Consider the following 16939-nt stretch of genomic DNA (forward strand, 5'->3'; position numbering starts at 1 on the left):
GGGGGGGGGGGGTTATTTGCTTTTAAAATCTCTGAGAGAGATTTCTCAGATGCTCTGAGAAGGAGCAGCCCCTGTGTGCAGTTCTTCTGACTTGAGGGGAGCTTCACATGCACATGTAATGCTCTGGAAGATTAGGTCCTGGAATTTTATGACTGATCTGACTGGACTGTAGTTGCTTTGAGTGTATCTGTAGAATTATTAGAAGCTTGTACATTTTTTTTATTAAGGAATAAAGTTCAGAAACTTTTCTTTTTCACCCTCCACTAATGGAGGATTAACCAGGCTTATAAACACATGAGAGAGTGCATTTTATGCAGGCCATCATAAATGCGAGATAATTACCAGAAAACTGAGCTTTTTTTTTTGTCATCCAATGAATCTTTCAAATTTAAACATACTCATAACCATTCTTTTTAAAATGTGCATGAGCCTGGTCATAGCCCTTCACTGAATTAGAAATAACATAGTAATAATACTCAGGAAGCTAGCAGAGCACATGATCTGTTATAACAAAACAGCAGAACATAAGAGCCTACATCAACTTAGTAACTTCTTATGTTATTTCTGGATGCATTTAATGAAAAGATTTTTACAGCTGAGTGAGTGTACACAATTAGTACAGAAATTAATGCAGGTGGCACATTGACCTGTGCTGTTCTTCCTTCACAGCCAGCTTTTAATATGCAATTATTGATGTAGGGACGATTTTAAGATGCTTAATACAGAGATAACGTTAAATACCAAGTATTGTTATGTATTTGCACTTATGTTTAAGTGTAAGGACAGTAATAGAGGCATCCTTAAGTTGTTATGATGGTGTCTTTGTTCAAAAAGCATAGAACAGTTTAGGAGAGTTAAATAAAAGTGATGTAAAAACAAATGTTGTGTTCCAACGAGATGAAGGGTAAAGAAAGCACAGGCTGTAAAACATGCATCCAACCACTGTTCTGTCCCCTACTGTATCAGTTCTGTAGATGGTTACAAAGATCTGATTTCACAGTGAAGCATGTGCAAGATCCTGCTCCTGAAGAAGTCCTCTCCTTTCCTTGCTGTGCCCATGTGTTCCTGCTGTTTCTTTTCTGGGTATCGGCTCTCACAGTGAGATAGGCTTGCTGGTCTGACTGAGACCTTTCCACCGAAGAAGGGCAGATTAGTTTTTGGAGGGCTGCTGCCTTGTGCTTGCAGCAGCATTGATGTAGCCTTGTGGTGAGCTTGATCAGGGAAATAATCCATCTGAAAATGTGCAATATTTTTTGGTTCCTCAGTAATGAATGGCTAGGGGCAGGAGTGAGGCAGAGCCACCTCCTTTGGCAGGAGCCCAGGCTTTTGCAAGATGAGGGGACTGTGTTCTCGGAGCCTGAGAGATACTGTTGAGATATGTTGAAATTCAGTAATTACAGCAATTTCTGAGTAGCACATCTTTTAATTGAACAGTCTCAGGTCTCTGTCTCGAGAGGAGCAGATTACCTCTGAGACCTCCCAGTGTTAGCTGGTAGCTGAAGAGGCTTAAAAGGAGTAATAGAAAGAGACTAGGTAAACCCAATATGTGGTTGAATTTTTATTTGGCATAACAACAGTGCTACTGTTGTTAATCTGGGCAAGGAGCCTTTGCCTTAGCAGTAGCTTATAAAAACCCCAAACCAACATGAAAATTGTGGGTAATTTAGATGAGACAGGAAATACATCAGCCAGTTATTTGAGTAGCTGTTAAGTAAATAGTTCCATGTATACAGGAGAAACATTCTGAAATGACTCGAGGAAGGAATTTTCTTTCATGCTATGGTAAACCAAGATGTTCCCTTTAAATTATTAAGTCCTACATTTTTCCAGAAAAAAGCCTCCCCCTCCTCCTTGCCTGTGTTATTCTTTTTACAGCTGCATTTGTTCTCTCATCATTGCCCTGGGGATTGACTGGGCTTTATAGAGTGTACAAATTCCACTGCCAAAACATAAAAATGTCTTTGAGGAAGCAGCTCGTTGGTAATGTCAGTTTGTAGCTTGCTGCAGTTTTGGGGAGCAGGGTCTTGCTTCCAAAGTCTTTTAAATTGTGTATTTATTTTTTGTTAAAAGGAAGATATGGAATAATCTCCCCCCACACCTCCCCTCCCCCAAAGACTTACTGATAATGTTGGTAAAAAGTAGCAATTGGATTATTTCTGATTTCTATTCCATGTTACTGAGACAAAATCTTGGTTATACTTTGGAATGAATGTGCAAGGCATCCTGCCAGAGAGTACCCACAGGAAATGAACAATTGGGAAGTCCTCATTCACTGCTCAGTGTCTCTGCAAACATCTGTTGAGAAGCAGTTGTCATCCTGAGTCTTGTCTGGACAAGAGGAGGGTAAATTCCAGCAGAACTTCCACATCCTGACAGCTGAAGACCTGGCCTTTCACCTGAATTCAGTTGCTTCAGACACACAGCAGAAGGAACTGTGGTGTGCACCACATGCATGAAGCTGGTGGAAGGGTCTGGAGAGCAGGTCTGCTGAGGCTGAGGGAATTGGCAGTGTTTAGTGTGGAGAAAAGGGGGCTGAGGGGAGACCTCATTGCTCTCCACAACTCCCTGAAAGGAGGGTTATAGTGAGGTGGGGTTTGATCTCTTCTCCTTGGTAACAAATAATAGGATGAGAGGTTTGTGCCAGGGAGGTTTAGGTCGGACAAGAGGAAAGTTTTTTTCCCCTAAAAGGGTTGTCAAGCCTTGGAATAGGCTTCCCACCAATGTGGTTGAATTCCCATACCTGGAAGGATTTAAAAGCTACAGAAATGTGGTGCTGGGGGACATGGTTTAGCACCAGACTTGGTAGTGTTTGGTTAATAGTATCAGTATCAGTCAGAGTTGGAAGGGACCACAAGGATCATCTAGTTCCAACCCCCCTGCCATGGGCAGGGACACCCCACACTAGATCAGGCTGGCCAGAGCCTCATCCAGCCTGGGCTTAAACACCTCCAGGGACGGGGCCCCAACCACCTCCCTGGACAACCCATTCCAGGGCTTCACCACTCTCAGGGTGAAGAACTTCCTCACATCCAGCCTGAATGATTCCGAATAGTTGGACTCAGAATCATTTTGGTTGGAAGATACTCTCTGGTTCTGTGAAAAATGAGTAAGAATGGAAGCAGATTGTTTTCCTTTACAGCCTGAGTACTAGGACAGGGATACTCCAGCAGGGTCTGATTCTTTGGGTGATTCTTCAATGTCTTCTAGGGGGTTTTTAAAACAAGCCTTGCAACTCCCTGGCAACTCCTTCCTCCTTCCAGTGTTTTTTACAACTCAGCATTGTTCTGTGCTTTTCTAGAACTTTTTCCAGTGTGGTGGGAAGATGAGTCAGCAGCTTTAATGTAGCAAATATAACCATCACATAATACCCTTTTTTAAAACAAAGTCTGTCTGGCTATAGATATGTTAGTCTGTTTCTATGTGAATATTTCTATATTGATTATTATTATTGATTACTTATCTAGGAATAAGTAAAAATCATTAATTTCTTCCACTATGTCTCTAGTTTGGTGTTATGCAATCCATCATTTGAAATCCAAGCAAGGATTAAACCTTCCATCTGTGGCCTTCTCTGAATCCCAGTTAAGGGAGTTTCTGTGTGTTTTCATCGGCACATTCTGGCAATTTTCTTTCCCAGTCCCTGATGTTAACTGCAGCTTTTGAAGTTTGTGCTTCTGCGTTCTGTGTTCAGCTCTTGCACAGAAATCAGCTCAATTACAATCCTGGCTTTTCCATGGCTTTGTAAACCAATACTGTAACTTCATCTTTTTTTATTGTGCTGTCTCTCAAAGGCTGTGCCCCTACCACATAAGGGAGTCCTGAGGATACTGTTACTGCTGCATGTATCTATCCCTGGGTTTTCTCATTAAATGTAACTTGTACTTCAGGGATAAAGCAATGGAAAGCAGGACCTAGACTAGACTAGAATAAACCAGGTTGGAAGAGACCTTCAAGATCATCGCGTCCAACCTATCACCCAACACCACCTAATCAACTAACCCATGCAACCAAGCACCCTGTCAAGTCTCCTCCTGAACACCTCCAGTGATGGTGACTCCACTACCTCCTCGGGCAGCCCGTTCCAATGGGCAATCACTCTCTTTGTATAGAACTTCTTCCTAACCTCCAGCCTGAACCTCCCCTGGTGCAGCCTGAGACTGTGTCTCTTGTTCTGGTGCTGGTTGCCTGGGAGAAGAGACCAACCTCTGCCTGTCTACAACCTCCCTTAAGGTAGTTGTAGAGAGCAATGAGGTCACCCCTGAGTCTCCTCCTCTCCAGGCTAAGCAACCCCAGCTCCCTTAGCCTCTCCTCACAGGGCTGTGTTCCAAGCCCCTCACCAACTTTGTTGCCCTTCTCTGGACATGCTCCAGCAAGTCAACCTCCTTCCTAAACTGAGGGGCCCAGAACTGGACACAGTACTCGAGGTGTGGCCTAACCAGTGCAGTGTACAGGGGCAGAATGACCTCCCTGCTCCTGCTGGCCACACTGTTGCTGATGCAGGCCAGGATGCCATTGGCCCTCTTGGCTGCCTGGGCACACTGCAGCCTCATGTTCAGCCAACCATCAACCAGCACCCCCAGGTCCCTCTCTGCCTGGCTGCTCTTCCAGCTACTCTGACCCCAGGTGTTGGCTGATGATCAGAACTTTAAAACTTCTATTTATCCTTCGTGTTTTAAACACTTGATGAATAAGTTCCTTTTTTCTGCCCTTAAGGAAGTGTTACTTACCCTATGGTTCTTTTGTGGTTGTGTAGTGCTGGGAGACATCAGTGAGAGGTGCAGAGAGAATTCCTGAAGGGGAGATCCAGAACTTGCATTTCTGATTCTGGAGATTCTGTTCTTGAATTGCTTAGTTAGAGATGGTAAAGTTTATTTGTGACAAACTTGGAATTTGGTGCTACACTAAGTCCTGAAGAAGCTTTTTATCTGAGAAGAAAGAAGAAACAACTACTAACCAAACCACCAGCTGCATTGTTCAGCCACAGAGCTAAATATGTGAAAGGGGTGCTAGAGCCTTGCTGGCAGCTACTGCAGCCACCCAGGATAATGGGCTGTAACCCCAGTGGTGGCTCAGAACACCTGCAAAAAAAGCTGTTAGTAAGGCACCCAGGGCATCAATTGAGTATCTGTCCCTTTGCACCACTGCTCATGTCTGTGGTCTAACTCTGTTGTGAACTCTGTCTTCAGTTCAAACATGTTATTTGGCTTAAGCAGTCTGAGATATTTAATGGGGTAGTGGTTAGGCTAAAGCAAAAGAGTGAGGAAGCTTAAAGCATGGATTCCTACCTGACAGCTCAGCCTGTAAGCAGGTTCTGAAGCTAAATTGCACCATTAGTTGGAGACTCAAGGAGACTTCAAATCCTGTCACATTTTCTTTATAATAAATGCCTTTAGCTTTAGAAAAAGGAGACTCTTTTTTCACAGTCTAGCAGGATACCTTTTTTGACAGAATAATGCTTTTCTAGTACTTCTGGTTTACATATTTTTTAATAAGGAATAGATTTCAATCAAATTCACTGCTTCTTATTGGGTAATTTATTTCTGGCATCATTAAACCCCCCAAATACACCCAGTCATGTCTGGTGCATTGTGAGAGTAGAATGGAATTTTCAGCTGTTAAAATTCTTGCTAGAGGTGAGAGGTACATTGGTCAATCATATACCCCACTTAAAGGTAAGAGTTATTTATGGAGGATCTCTAACATGTTGCAAGGATTGAAACTAAGCAGGAATTGAGAGTTGTTTTCCTAAACAAGACTTCCCTGCACATACAAGGAATTTGGATCTTGTCGAGCTGTTTTAACTGCAAGTTTTAGGAGGTCATAATGGGAGTTAGCACAGACAGACACCTCTGCAGTCAGCTGTGAGACTGCTGTAATTACTTTTATCCTCCATGTCATTCTGTGACCTGCTCTTTGTTAAAGGAAAAGTTAAATACAAATCTGTCTTATTGCCCGGGTTTGGCACACTTGTGCCAAGTAGTAGTCTCTCTTTTCAAAACCACAGAATGTCTTCATGTTCCTAATACTTCAGCTCCCTGATTGAGGTTGTTCATGGAAATTATCTAGTGAACTGCCTACTTTCTTCTCTAAATTGACAGCTGTGTAGGCTTGGGGAAAGCATTACTGTTGCTGTTCTGGAAAACAACCCCCAAGCCTCTATCCTCTTGTGACAGTAGATCTGAAAGTGAACGTGCTTCTTTCTGCTTTCACTCATACTAATTGTTCAGCTTGCAAAACTGATAGTAATAACTTTGAACAACTGTTTGACAAATTGCTGTTAAAGACTATGTCAGACTTTTTTTTGTTTCCCCCCCTTCTCTACCACATTGTTTTTTTTCCTCTCTCTAAAGTAGACTTCAGGCTTGAGTACAGCTTTAATGTAGCCTTTAGGGATGAGTGTATGATTAACTTGTCACTAATGTGAACTAAAGAAAAAATCACAAGAATGTGGAGTACTATTAGTATGAATTAAGAAGGAGGATTTATTTTCTGGCTTTGTTATGATATATACTAGTAGACTAAAGGCAGCATTTCTCTTCTTACTGGTTCAAAGAGAGCAAGTATGCTCTAAAATGTTAATGCTTCTCTTCCAGGACTATGTTCTTCAGTACTGGAGTAGCTGCCCCCAAAAGCTTGAACTGGGAAGTCTTTTCTTGTTTTTTGCTCATCTTTGTGTATAGGGTGAGAGCACTCTGCAGGATCTGTTACTTTTCCCTGCCCAACCTGCACATAGGAAATAAAGGTTTGCTTAGTATCCACTACTCACCAACACATACCTGCAGTGCCCACCTCTGAGATGTGCACGTGTTGACAGCAGTGCTAAATCATGAGGGGTTTTGGTGTTTAAACAGGTAAAAATTGTAACCAACCCTTAATGGAACAGGCTCCAAATGTGTCTTGGTGAAATGATGGTATTTCTGGGCCCCTCAGTTTAAGAAGGGTATTGAGACACTTGAACGTGTCCAGAGAAGGGCAACAAGGCTGGGGAGAGGCCTTGAGCACAGCCCTGTGAGGAGAGGCTGAGGGAGCTGGGGTTGTTTAGCCTGGAGAAGAGGAGGCTCAGGGGTGACCTCATTTCCCTCTACAACTACCTGAAAGGTTGTTGTAGCCAGGAAGGGATTGGTCTCTTCTCCCAGGCAACCAGCACTAGAACAAGGGGACACAGCCTCAAGCTGTGCCAGGGGAAGTTTAGGCTGGAGGTGAGGAGAAAGTTCTTCCCAGAGAGAGTTGTTTGCCATTGGAATGTGCTGCCCAGGGAGGTGGTGGAGTCACCATCCCTGGAGGTGTTCAAGAGGAGATTGGACGTGGCACTTGGTGCCATGGTCTAGTCATGAGGTCTGTGGTGACAGGTTGGACTCGATTATCCTTGAGGTCTCTTCCAACCTTAGTGATACAGTGATACTGTGATATTTGTGATGGTATTTGTGACAAACATTGTCCATTTGGGAGTTTCTGGGTAAGACCATGTACATCTCTGAGGAGCATAGAATAGAAGATTGTCCAGCGGTAACTATTCTTTTTTTCTCAGCATCCACTTTGACTTTGTCAGAAGGTGAGATAGTGGGATAGGCAAGACAATTCTGAAGGTCTCAGACGAGGTGGCTTTGAGTCTGAACGTCTCCCAGTATACCTGTGATAGTGTGGTTCTCTTCAGAAAACTTTTCTCACCTCTGATACTCCACAAACTGCCTGCAGAAGGGGTGGGTGGTGGTTTCTCCAAGATGTCAGATTGCAGTTGTCTGCTGGCCTCAGAAGTGTGGATTTTGCAATGTGTAAATCAACAGCAATAAGGGTGAAGTTTCTCTTTGTACATCAGAGTCATTGTTCTGTGGGGAGCTGGGGTGTGGTTGTCTGTATTTGGTAGGAGACCACACTGATAGAAGTCTGTTCTGCTCTCTTTTTAAACTTCTGAGGTTGCAGAAGTGCTGCTTGCCTAGGAGGAGGACAGGGAGTGAGAATCAAGAGATAGTGATGTTCTGTGAAATTGAACTGTTCCTTTAACAAATGGAGGAACCGGCACTGACCTCTCAGTGGCTTCATTCAGATGATCACATTACTAGAGCTGGACTCTCTCCCTAGTGCAGTATGTTTAGTATGTGCTTGGCTTTAAAACTGATCTCAATCAATTAAACGATAACGCATTGCGTTAGAGTAGTGCTTGGAACAGTGAAGCACTGAGGTGATTTGATGATTTCCTGCTTTGATGGAACGCTGGCAAAGGCGTAGAGCTTTGACAGGGAAAAAACAACTCCAAGACTGCAGCAGGTAATGGTGATGAATTTTAATAGGAATCTTTGTCTCTGAATAAAAGTTTTATATAAGATTAAGTAACTACTAGTGCTGCTTCTGGAGGCAGGCATTAGCACACTAGCACGCTGCTACTTTTAGATACCAAAGCTTTCTTAACACTTTCTTGGTGTCCTGGTGATGAACTCTCTTAAGTATTTCCTCTTCTGTAGTTTGTGTTGGTTTAGTTTTCCTTTGTAAAACTTCATATGCAGTGATTTGCTTGCCTCTTGTTTCTAGATGTGCTCTATGCTGTAGTTTGGCTGTGGTGTTTTTGCATGGTGAGTCCGAATCCCAGCCATAGTTACCAGTCATAGGATAGTATTCTTTAGAGTAGTTAGAGTTCAAAACTGAAACTATCAAAGTCCTGCCACCTAGAAATACAGAGTAGATTACCATCACCCATCTTGATGGCACATAGATTCTTTTGAAACATTTATTTATTTGCATTTGAAGTTGATTAATATTTAGTGCTTCAAGCAAAGGGCTGGAAGGAAAAAATTTGGTCCTGTCCTCATGTCTGGCATTCAAACTACCTGAAGATGTTCTTTTTAGTTACATTCTGAATAGTAATTCTGACAGGGCATTTATCTTTCACCAAGTCTGCAGATTCACTTCACATTTAGAGAATTGGTCCTGAAAAATTCAAGTGAGATCTGAGAACTTCATTGCTGTTGCCTTGCATGTCACTGCCAGTAATGAAGGTTTCGCTGCTACAGCTCAGAACACTCTGGCGATTTAGCTAGTGACCTGTGTTCTAAATGGAGAAACCTGGTGTGGGGGAGTAATGCTTTTCCATCTCTGAGAGCCTTTGGAATCTTCTGACTGGTGTTTGAACAAGGAACCAAGTAATAATTTATACTTTCAAGCAAGGAAATGCCTGTATTCGAAGTGAATACCAAGTCTGAGATGGAAATGAGCAATGCAAAAATACAGAAGTACATTAAACTAACAGAGATGTGCTAAATGCCATCCTAGCAAATTTTTTGTTAGTAAAGCATCAACATGACTGACTGTTTTGTTTCATCACACTAGCAATTTGTCTGCTCCAAAATCTCTGTGTTGTCTCCAAACCCAGATAACCCCTTCTGGGAGAGAGGAAAACGGAGTAGTTGTTTTCTTCAAAACCAAGCAAGAGAAGCCTTGCTGCATCCTGTTTCTGCCACTCTTCTTTGTTTTTCCAAATGAGCAGCCCAGCCTTCTTAAGTAAACCCCTAAAATGACAGCAAGTTCATTCTCAAAACTTTTAAATGAGGTAAAGATCACTTGTTGCTGTGGCACATTGGGCCAGGTTTTTCAGAGGAAACTGAGATTTCTTAAGATCAGATTTTTTGGAGGACAATTTGGTTCCATTTTGGTGTTAAAGCCATATATACCCCTCAGGGGGAGCTTGCTCAGCTCCTCTGAAAATCTGGCTCTGTATATGAAATATATCAAGCTCCTAAACAGTTTCTTTCAATACTATATTATTAGGAGCTTGATATATTTTTTAATTTCAGAGATATTTAACTTAATTTGACAAAACCATTGCTGTTACATTATTTGGATATTCCTCTGAATTGTGTTGTATCTTCCAGATTCTCTTGGCTCCTTTTGAAAGGGAGAGCCAGGCAGTGGATGCTAAGACCTTGTCTGTGTGGTCCTGACTTCTTTAAAGCAGTGATACACAATAGTAGATCTGTCTCTGCAGAAGTCCTGTCCCACAAAGCTGCCTCATTCATATGTTTTGTAGGCCATATTTTCTGGGCAGCCATGACCTTGATATAAGCACAGGTCAAAGGTACTATGAAACAGTTTATTTTTAATCACTGAACAGGAATTAAGTAGATCTTCTTCTAATATTAAGAAATATTTGGAGGATACTATCTTGTCCCCCAGAATACCAGGGATCTCTGTTCTGCATTTCCACTAGAGGTGTAGGGTTTTATAGAATAAAAAAGTAATCTGTGTTTCCTACAACTACCAGTGCATAACATACTGCTCAATAAAAAACCCACTGATTTTTATGTTGCTCTCATTTGTGTGGTAGGCTTGGCGTTGTTCAAGCCTGTTACAGGAGTGAACCACTTGAGCAAGCAAGCAGCGTGTGGCTGGCCTTGTAAATCACCAACCAGAGCACTTCATCTCCGTCGTGACTGCAGGCAGTGGGACTGGGGAGTGGATTGGTGCTGGTCTGGCTGAGCTTGTTGCTGTACCATCTTAACAACACATGAGTTCCCTCTTCTCACAACCCCTTCAAGGGTGAAACACAGAGTTTGTGTCCAGCATTCATTGTTCTGGAGTTCATTGTAGGATTTGTTTGCTTTACTGTGCATGTTGGAAGGGGAAAAAAGATAATCCAGTGATTAATCTGCTTTCTGGTTTGCATTTTGGAAACTGGATTTCAAGAACACGTCTGGCTTTTAGTGGTTTGTCTTTAAATCAGAGTCTGTCAGTCAGATTAACGTGGTGTTCCTGTAAGCTATGCTTATCTACACGGGGGAACTTCATTGTGGAGGGCCTAGGATATTGTATGATTATGTTGAAGTATGACTACACTGATATAAAGCATGATACAGGGACAGAAATAGGTGTATGTTTCTCTTTGGAGGATAGCCTGGAAATGATGTATCTGCAACAGAATGATTTATATATATATACATATATACACACTAAAGACATTTATTACAATATAACTGCATTAGATTAAATGCCTCAGACTTGACTCTGTAAGACTGTTGTGGTTTGGAGCAGCAGTGCCAAGTGACATTTGCTCAGGGTGAGTGATCTGTGAAACTTGCTCACAAGTGTTGCCTGGTAATCTTATGCTTGGACTCCCCTCTCCATCAAAGGTCTCATGCTGTTTCCTCTGTTTAGCTCTTCTAAACGTTATCACTTCCTAAGTTAACTTAGCCATTGTATCCTGTCTCGCATATTTCAAATGATAAATGAAGTGGGGGTGCTTCACCAGTTAAACTTTGAGAGATTGTGATAGGAAGGAGCTGTAAATACTTACATTTATATTGTTTTCATTTGCCTTCATTAGGCCTTGCAAGCAGTCAAACCAAGGTTGTTAGTCTGCCTGGAAGTGCTGGCTCTTTAATGAATGAGAGGTTCATCCCATAATTCTGCCCTTCTGTTGAGGCTGGGGCTTATTTGTCATTGCTTGGAGAATTAACCTGCTATCTTCTCAACTGACCAGTCCCTTACTGGGCATTCAGAGAATGTCATGTTTCAAAAGTGGGCATTGGTGAAGTGATGACTAGAAACAACTTTCTTGATTATTGGTGAAATTAAATTGTTTGGAACTTTTCCTGGGACGTGGTTTAGGCTGTGAAGAAGTAGATTCTATTCCTAAAGCTTTCATTCCTATCAATGCTCTCTTCCCTGAGAACATTGCACTAAATCTAAGCAAAACAGGTATTTGCTATTGAGTACTCTTGCAGGGACTTACTGTGGCTGTTAGAAGCAGGACATTGTTAATTAGCTTTTAAGTTGTGTTTTTGGGGTGAAGGATTTGTGTAGGATCTGAAGTTAACAATAAAGAATCTTCCTGAGACACTGAATCTGCAGTCCCAAATGTAGCTGTTTCAAGCTTTGTGTTTCTATTTGGCATTGCCTAATGATGTTATACCTATGTTTCAAGTAGATGAGCCTTTAACACAAGAAAAAGTAAGCTTAAAACCTTTGGGCTGTTTCTTTTCCCAAGTTAAAACATTAAAACCCCAAACCACCACAACTTCTGTTTCTGGTGGCAGTGTTTTTAATGCATGTTTGTATGGCTGTGCTTGATAACTTGTTACCAATATTTAAAGTAGTGGATTATTAGTTAGAGAATTATGTAAGAATCACTAGATAAAACATTTAGACAAACTGCAGGAAATGACAACACAATCAGGGAAAATGAGAAACTAAAAATAGTGTGGAGTGATGTGTTGTGATTCATGAGATCTCTGGTCATAAATGCTGAGTCACTGAGCCACTCCTATAAGTAGTAAAACTTGACATGCATGAATTTGGTCAGAACTTCTGAGATGGGGAGGATAGGTGCCCTCTGTGCATGTTTGTTGTTGTTTTATCTGGAATTAACTGTTTATTTCAATCGGTGCCAGTAATATGTCTGTCATGGAGGTGACTGTACACGTTGGATCCTCACAGATAATGGATGTTGGTGTGAAAATGTAGTGGACTTAACCTCTGACCTCAGTGCTCTGGCTCTCTCTTGCAACCCGGCTGGGTAAGCTCAAACAGCTCAGTAATCAAGCTGTTCTTTCTCTGTTGTACAGGACAAATTTGGAAGCACTTCAGAAGAAGCTGGAAGAGCTAGAGTTGGATGAACAGCAACGAAAACGTCTTGAAGCATTCCTTACCCAGAAACAAAAAGTTGGAGAGCTAAAGGATGATGACTTTGAGAAGATCAGTGAGCTGGGAGCAGGAAATGGTGGAGTGGTCTTCAAAGTATCTCACAAGCCTTCTGGTCTCATAATGGCAAGAAAGGTGAGTGCCTCAAAAATAGGAGCTTAGGGGTTTTTTTTTTAATTAAGGAGGTTGTCTCTGAATTAGAGAAATAAGAAGTGTTGACAGACACACACACACAAATACTGTTTAGTGCCAACCATCAGAAAGGATGATGTGTTTCAGAAAGAAAAGAAGGTTGTACCTCCTCATCCTAAACTTCCCAGTTACAGGAAAGCATAAAAGTGACAATGTCTGGTATTCTGGGCTATTAAGTTTAGAGGAATGGAAAAGGTATCATCTGTCCTAACATCTTCCTCCCCAGCTGCAAACCAGAAAATGGCCTCTGGATAATACTGGAAAGAAAAAGAGAACTCAAAGGCCTGAGGATGAGGGAATGCACTGCAGTACAGTGACATCTTCTGTTTTCTAGTTTCATTGTGCAGGTGACTTCTGTGCAGAAAGGTACTTCTCCTTATGCCTACAGTGGCTTTCAGGGATTCAGCTGTATGCTTTACAACCAGTGGCAGTTGTGACCAAGTTAGTAAGAGAACTGAGGGTTGCTTTTTCGTAAACTGTGAGAACTTGATGTTGTAATTCTCATTTTGTTTATGTGAGGAGCTCTGAATGTCCCTGGGAACCAAATACAGTAAGGGAAATGCTTAATCTGTTTGGGTGCCTTATGCCTTTGAGAAGGATACAACAGATCACACTCAAATCCCATTATTATACTACACTGAAAACTTCCATTTTTTTCTGTTGAGAAGTTGAAGGACTTCAGGTAGTTCTTTCTGCTGAGGATGATGCTGCACCTTTCTTAAAACTGAAGGAAAATATGCCTGTACTGACTTGAGGAAACCATGCTCAGTATGCTGATGGTTTGGAGAGAAGCAAAGAAAAATGCTCATTCTGATGTGTGAGAAGTACAAAATGTACAAATCACTGAGGTTTTCTTGAACTAAATCCATTTGGTGTAGTGGGTTTTGTTCTTGATTTGTTTGCTTTTTTTAACTGGATGATCTTTGAAGCCTTTTCTGACCAGATGTATTCTGTGTGATTCTGTATGTAGCTTTTTTTTACCTACTGTGGGTTTAACAGGAAATTTTGCCCCAATTCATTAATATTCAGTGTAGCAGATGCTTGAACTGCATTTTTTCTTTCATATATTGACTAAAATTTGTTTGCTATATTGTCTCCTTAATTTTCCCTTTCACTAAACAAATGCATTTCATGTGGTGCATGAAAAAAAAAGCAGTCAAGTGGAATAAAGTATTTTATGTAATCTCCCCTTTGGCTTTAGAGTCAGTTCAGGGAGTTGTTAATTTGAGGTTCAGCTCATTCCTTCCACTAATGCTTTACAAACACCTGTGCAGATATTTTTCAGCAGCTGCTTCTGAGTCAGTACGTCTTTGACACATTTCCTTTAGACATTTGTTTATGGCTTTTCTTCAGCATAAAACCCTTCAGTTTCTGAACCACCCATAAAAAAAACAACCACCAAATAGGTAAGTGAAGAAAATGGACTGGAATAAGAAGTTTCTGAGAGAGAAGTATTTTGTGAAGAGATAGAAATTCCACCTTTTCCTGAGTGCTGGTGTTTCAGCTTTCTCATGCTGTATTGCAGTGGGTTTTGTCTCTTTGCCAGTAAGAAAATAATGATGGATTATTTTACAGTTAAGTCACAGAATAATCCTTGTTGGAAGGGACCTCAGGAGGTTGTGGAGTCCAACTTCCTGCTCAATGCACAGTCAGCTATGAGATCAGAGCAGGCTGCTCAGGGCCTGATCCACCTAGGTATTGAAAACCTTTCTGAACAGCCTGTTCCTTCTGAAAATAATGAGTGGATTATTTTACAGCTAATTCATCTAGAGATCAAGCCAGCTATTCGAAACCAGATCATTCGTGAGCTGCAAGTTCTACACGAGTGCAACTCTCCTTACATAGTGGGCTTTTATGGAGCTTTCTACAGTGATGGAGAAATCAGCATTTGCATGGAACATATGGTAAGTCCATATAAATCTGAAGTTATTAACAGACCAAAGAATCAAATACTGTCTTTTGGATTTTCTCTGCAAATTGGGTTGGGAGATGATCTGTCTTACCCCTTCTCCAGTATCCACTTTGCCGTAGAAGCTGTACACGTGTAGCCTTCCAACTGCCTCTCCTTTATCTGTGGTCTTTTTCATTTTGATTTCATAGTTTCATAGTTTCATTCAGGGTTGGAAGGGACCACAAGGATCATCTAGTTCCAACCCCCCTGCCATGGGCAGGGACACCCCACACTAGATCAGGCTGGACAGAACCTCATCCAGCCTGGTCTTAAACACCCCCAGGGACGGGGCCTCGACCACCTCCCTGGACAACACATTCCAGGGTTTCACCACTCTTATGGTGAAGAACCTCCTCCTCACATCTAGCCTGAATCTCCCCACCTCCAGCTTCATTCCATTCCCCCTAGTCCTATCACTACCTGATATCCTGAGAAGTCCTTCCCCAGCCTTCCTGTAGGCCCCTTTCAGATACTGGAAGGCGACAATTAGGTCACCTCGGAGCCTTCTCTTCTGCAGACTGAACAGCCCCAACTCCTTCAGTCTGTCCTCATAGGAGAGGTGCTCCAGCCCTCTGATCATCCTTGTGGCCCTTCTCTGGACACGTTCCAGCACCTCCACATTCCTCTTGTAATAGGGGCTCCAGAACTGGACACAGTACTCCAGGTGGGGTCTCACCAGGGCTGAGTAGAGGGGGAGGATCACCTCCCTCGACCTGCTAGCCACACTTCTCCTGATGCAGCCCAGGATCTGATTGGCTTTGCGGGCTGCAAGTGCACACTGAGAGCTCATGTTGAGCTTTTTGTCCACCAGCACCCCCAAGTCTCTCTCCTCAGGGCTGCTTTCCAGCCAGTCACTGCCCAGCCTGTATTTGTGCCTGGGATTGCCTCGACCCAGATGCAGGACCCTGCACTTGCTCTTATTGAACTTCATGAGGTTGGCTTGTGCCCACCTCTCCAGCTTGTCAAGGTCCCTCTGGATGGCCTCCCTTCCCTCCAGCGTGTCTGCTGCACCACACAGCTTGGTGTCATCAGCAAACATGCTGAGGGTGCAATTTACTTACCCAAATCTGCTACTTGTTCCCATTTGGGTTTAGTTATAAGTGTCACCTTCCATGTGGAATGGACCAGCTCTCGTGCTACAGCTGTGTAGTCCTTAGTAGCTATGATAAGGAGTCCAGTTAATTCTTAGTTAGCTGAATCCATATTTGTCTCCTTTTTCTCCAGTTTTACAGGGAATGCAAACATAAAAGAATAGTGCCCAGAAGGGCTTTAAACAGCTTAAGTGCCAAAAATTTGCCTGTGTTTTCATTTTAATACAAAAGTACACTTTCTTCTCAGCATCTGTTTGCCTTTCTCTAACCATATGGAACCAAACCCTTGAAAGTAAATTTTTGGTAATTAAAGGCCAGTCAATTTTTTTTCCCTCGCTTGCTCAGTAGAGGAGGTTTTGAACAATAAGAAATGCCACAAATCTGAAGAGCTTTTTAACTTACCTATTTTTTTTTTCCTCCTTGAGGGGGGTGAAAAAAACAAAAAAGAATCAGTTTCTGGAGAGAGAGAGAGAGAGCTTATTTTTTCTGGAAAGTACTTGTGATTGTTTTAATGCTTCTCTGGTCTTCTCTTACGGAAATTTTTAGAAGGAATCGATGGTTGCCTAGGAACGAGCGATCAGGAGCCAGTTCTTAAGCATGTGCTAGCCGAGTAGAAGGTGTGCATACCCCCAAATACAAATGACTATTGGGAATTGTAGAGAAGTAAGTTTCTCAAAATTGAGAAAAAATAATGAAAAGTGGGAAAGGAGATGTTAAAAATTACAGCCTGGGCCTCATTTCAGAGTTCGTTATTAAAGGTCACAGTTGCACATCTGAAATTGCTAAGAGAATGTGTTTGTTAACACGTGACAAAAGGGGAGGTGGTGGTGTAGCCTGGAAAAGAGGAGGCTCAGGGGTGACCTCATTGCTCTCTACAACTACCTGAAGGGTGGTTGTAGCCAGGAAGGGGTTGGTCTCTTCTCCCAGGCAACCAGCACCAGAACAAGGGGACACAGTCTCAAGCTGCACCAGGGGAAGTTTAGGCTGGAGGTGAGGAGAAAGTTCTTCACCGAATGAGTCATTCACCATTGGAATGTGCTGCCCAGGGAGGTGGTGGAGTCACCGTCCCTGGAGGTGT

General features: G+C 42.3%; 1 protein-coding gene across 1 annotated transcript in view; it reads left to right on the plus strand.

The window, feature by feature from the left end:
- MAP2K1 (mitogen-activated protein kinase kinase 1) overlaps positions 1-16939 on the plus strand; it is a 40631-nt gene that overhangs the window by 7060 nt on the left and 16632 nt on the right. Inside the window, exons 2-3 of the mRNA XM_068143535.1 lie at positions 12552-12762; positions 14577-14723. Of these exons, the coding sequence (XP_067999636.1) occupies positions 12552-12762; positions 14577-14723 (358 nt within the window). The remainder of the gene's footprint in view (positions 1-12551; positions 12763-14576; positions 14724-16939) is intronic.

The sequence above is a fragment of the Melanerpes formicivorus genome, unplaced genomic scaffold (genome assembly GCF_026170545.1).
Source record: "Melanerpes formicivorus ecotype bairdi unplaced genomic scaffold, bMelFor1.0.p_v2 SCAF_10, whole genome shotgun sequence".
NCBI lineage: Eukaryota > Metazoa > Chordata > Aves > Piciformes > Picidae > Melanerpes > Melanerpes formicivorus.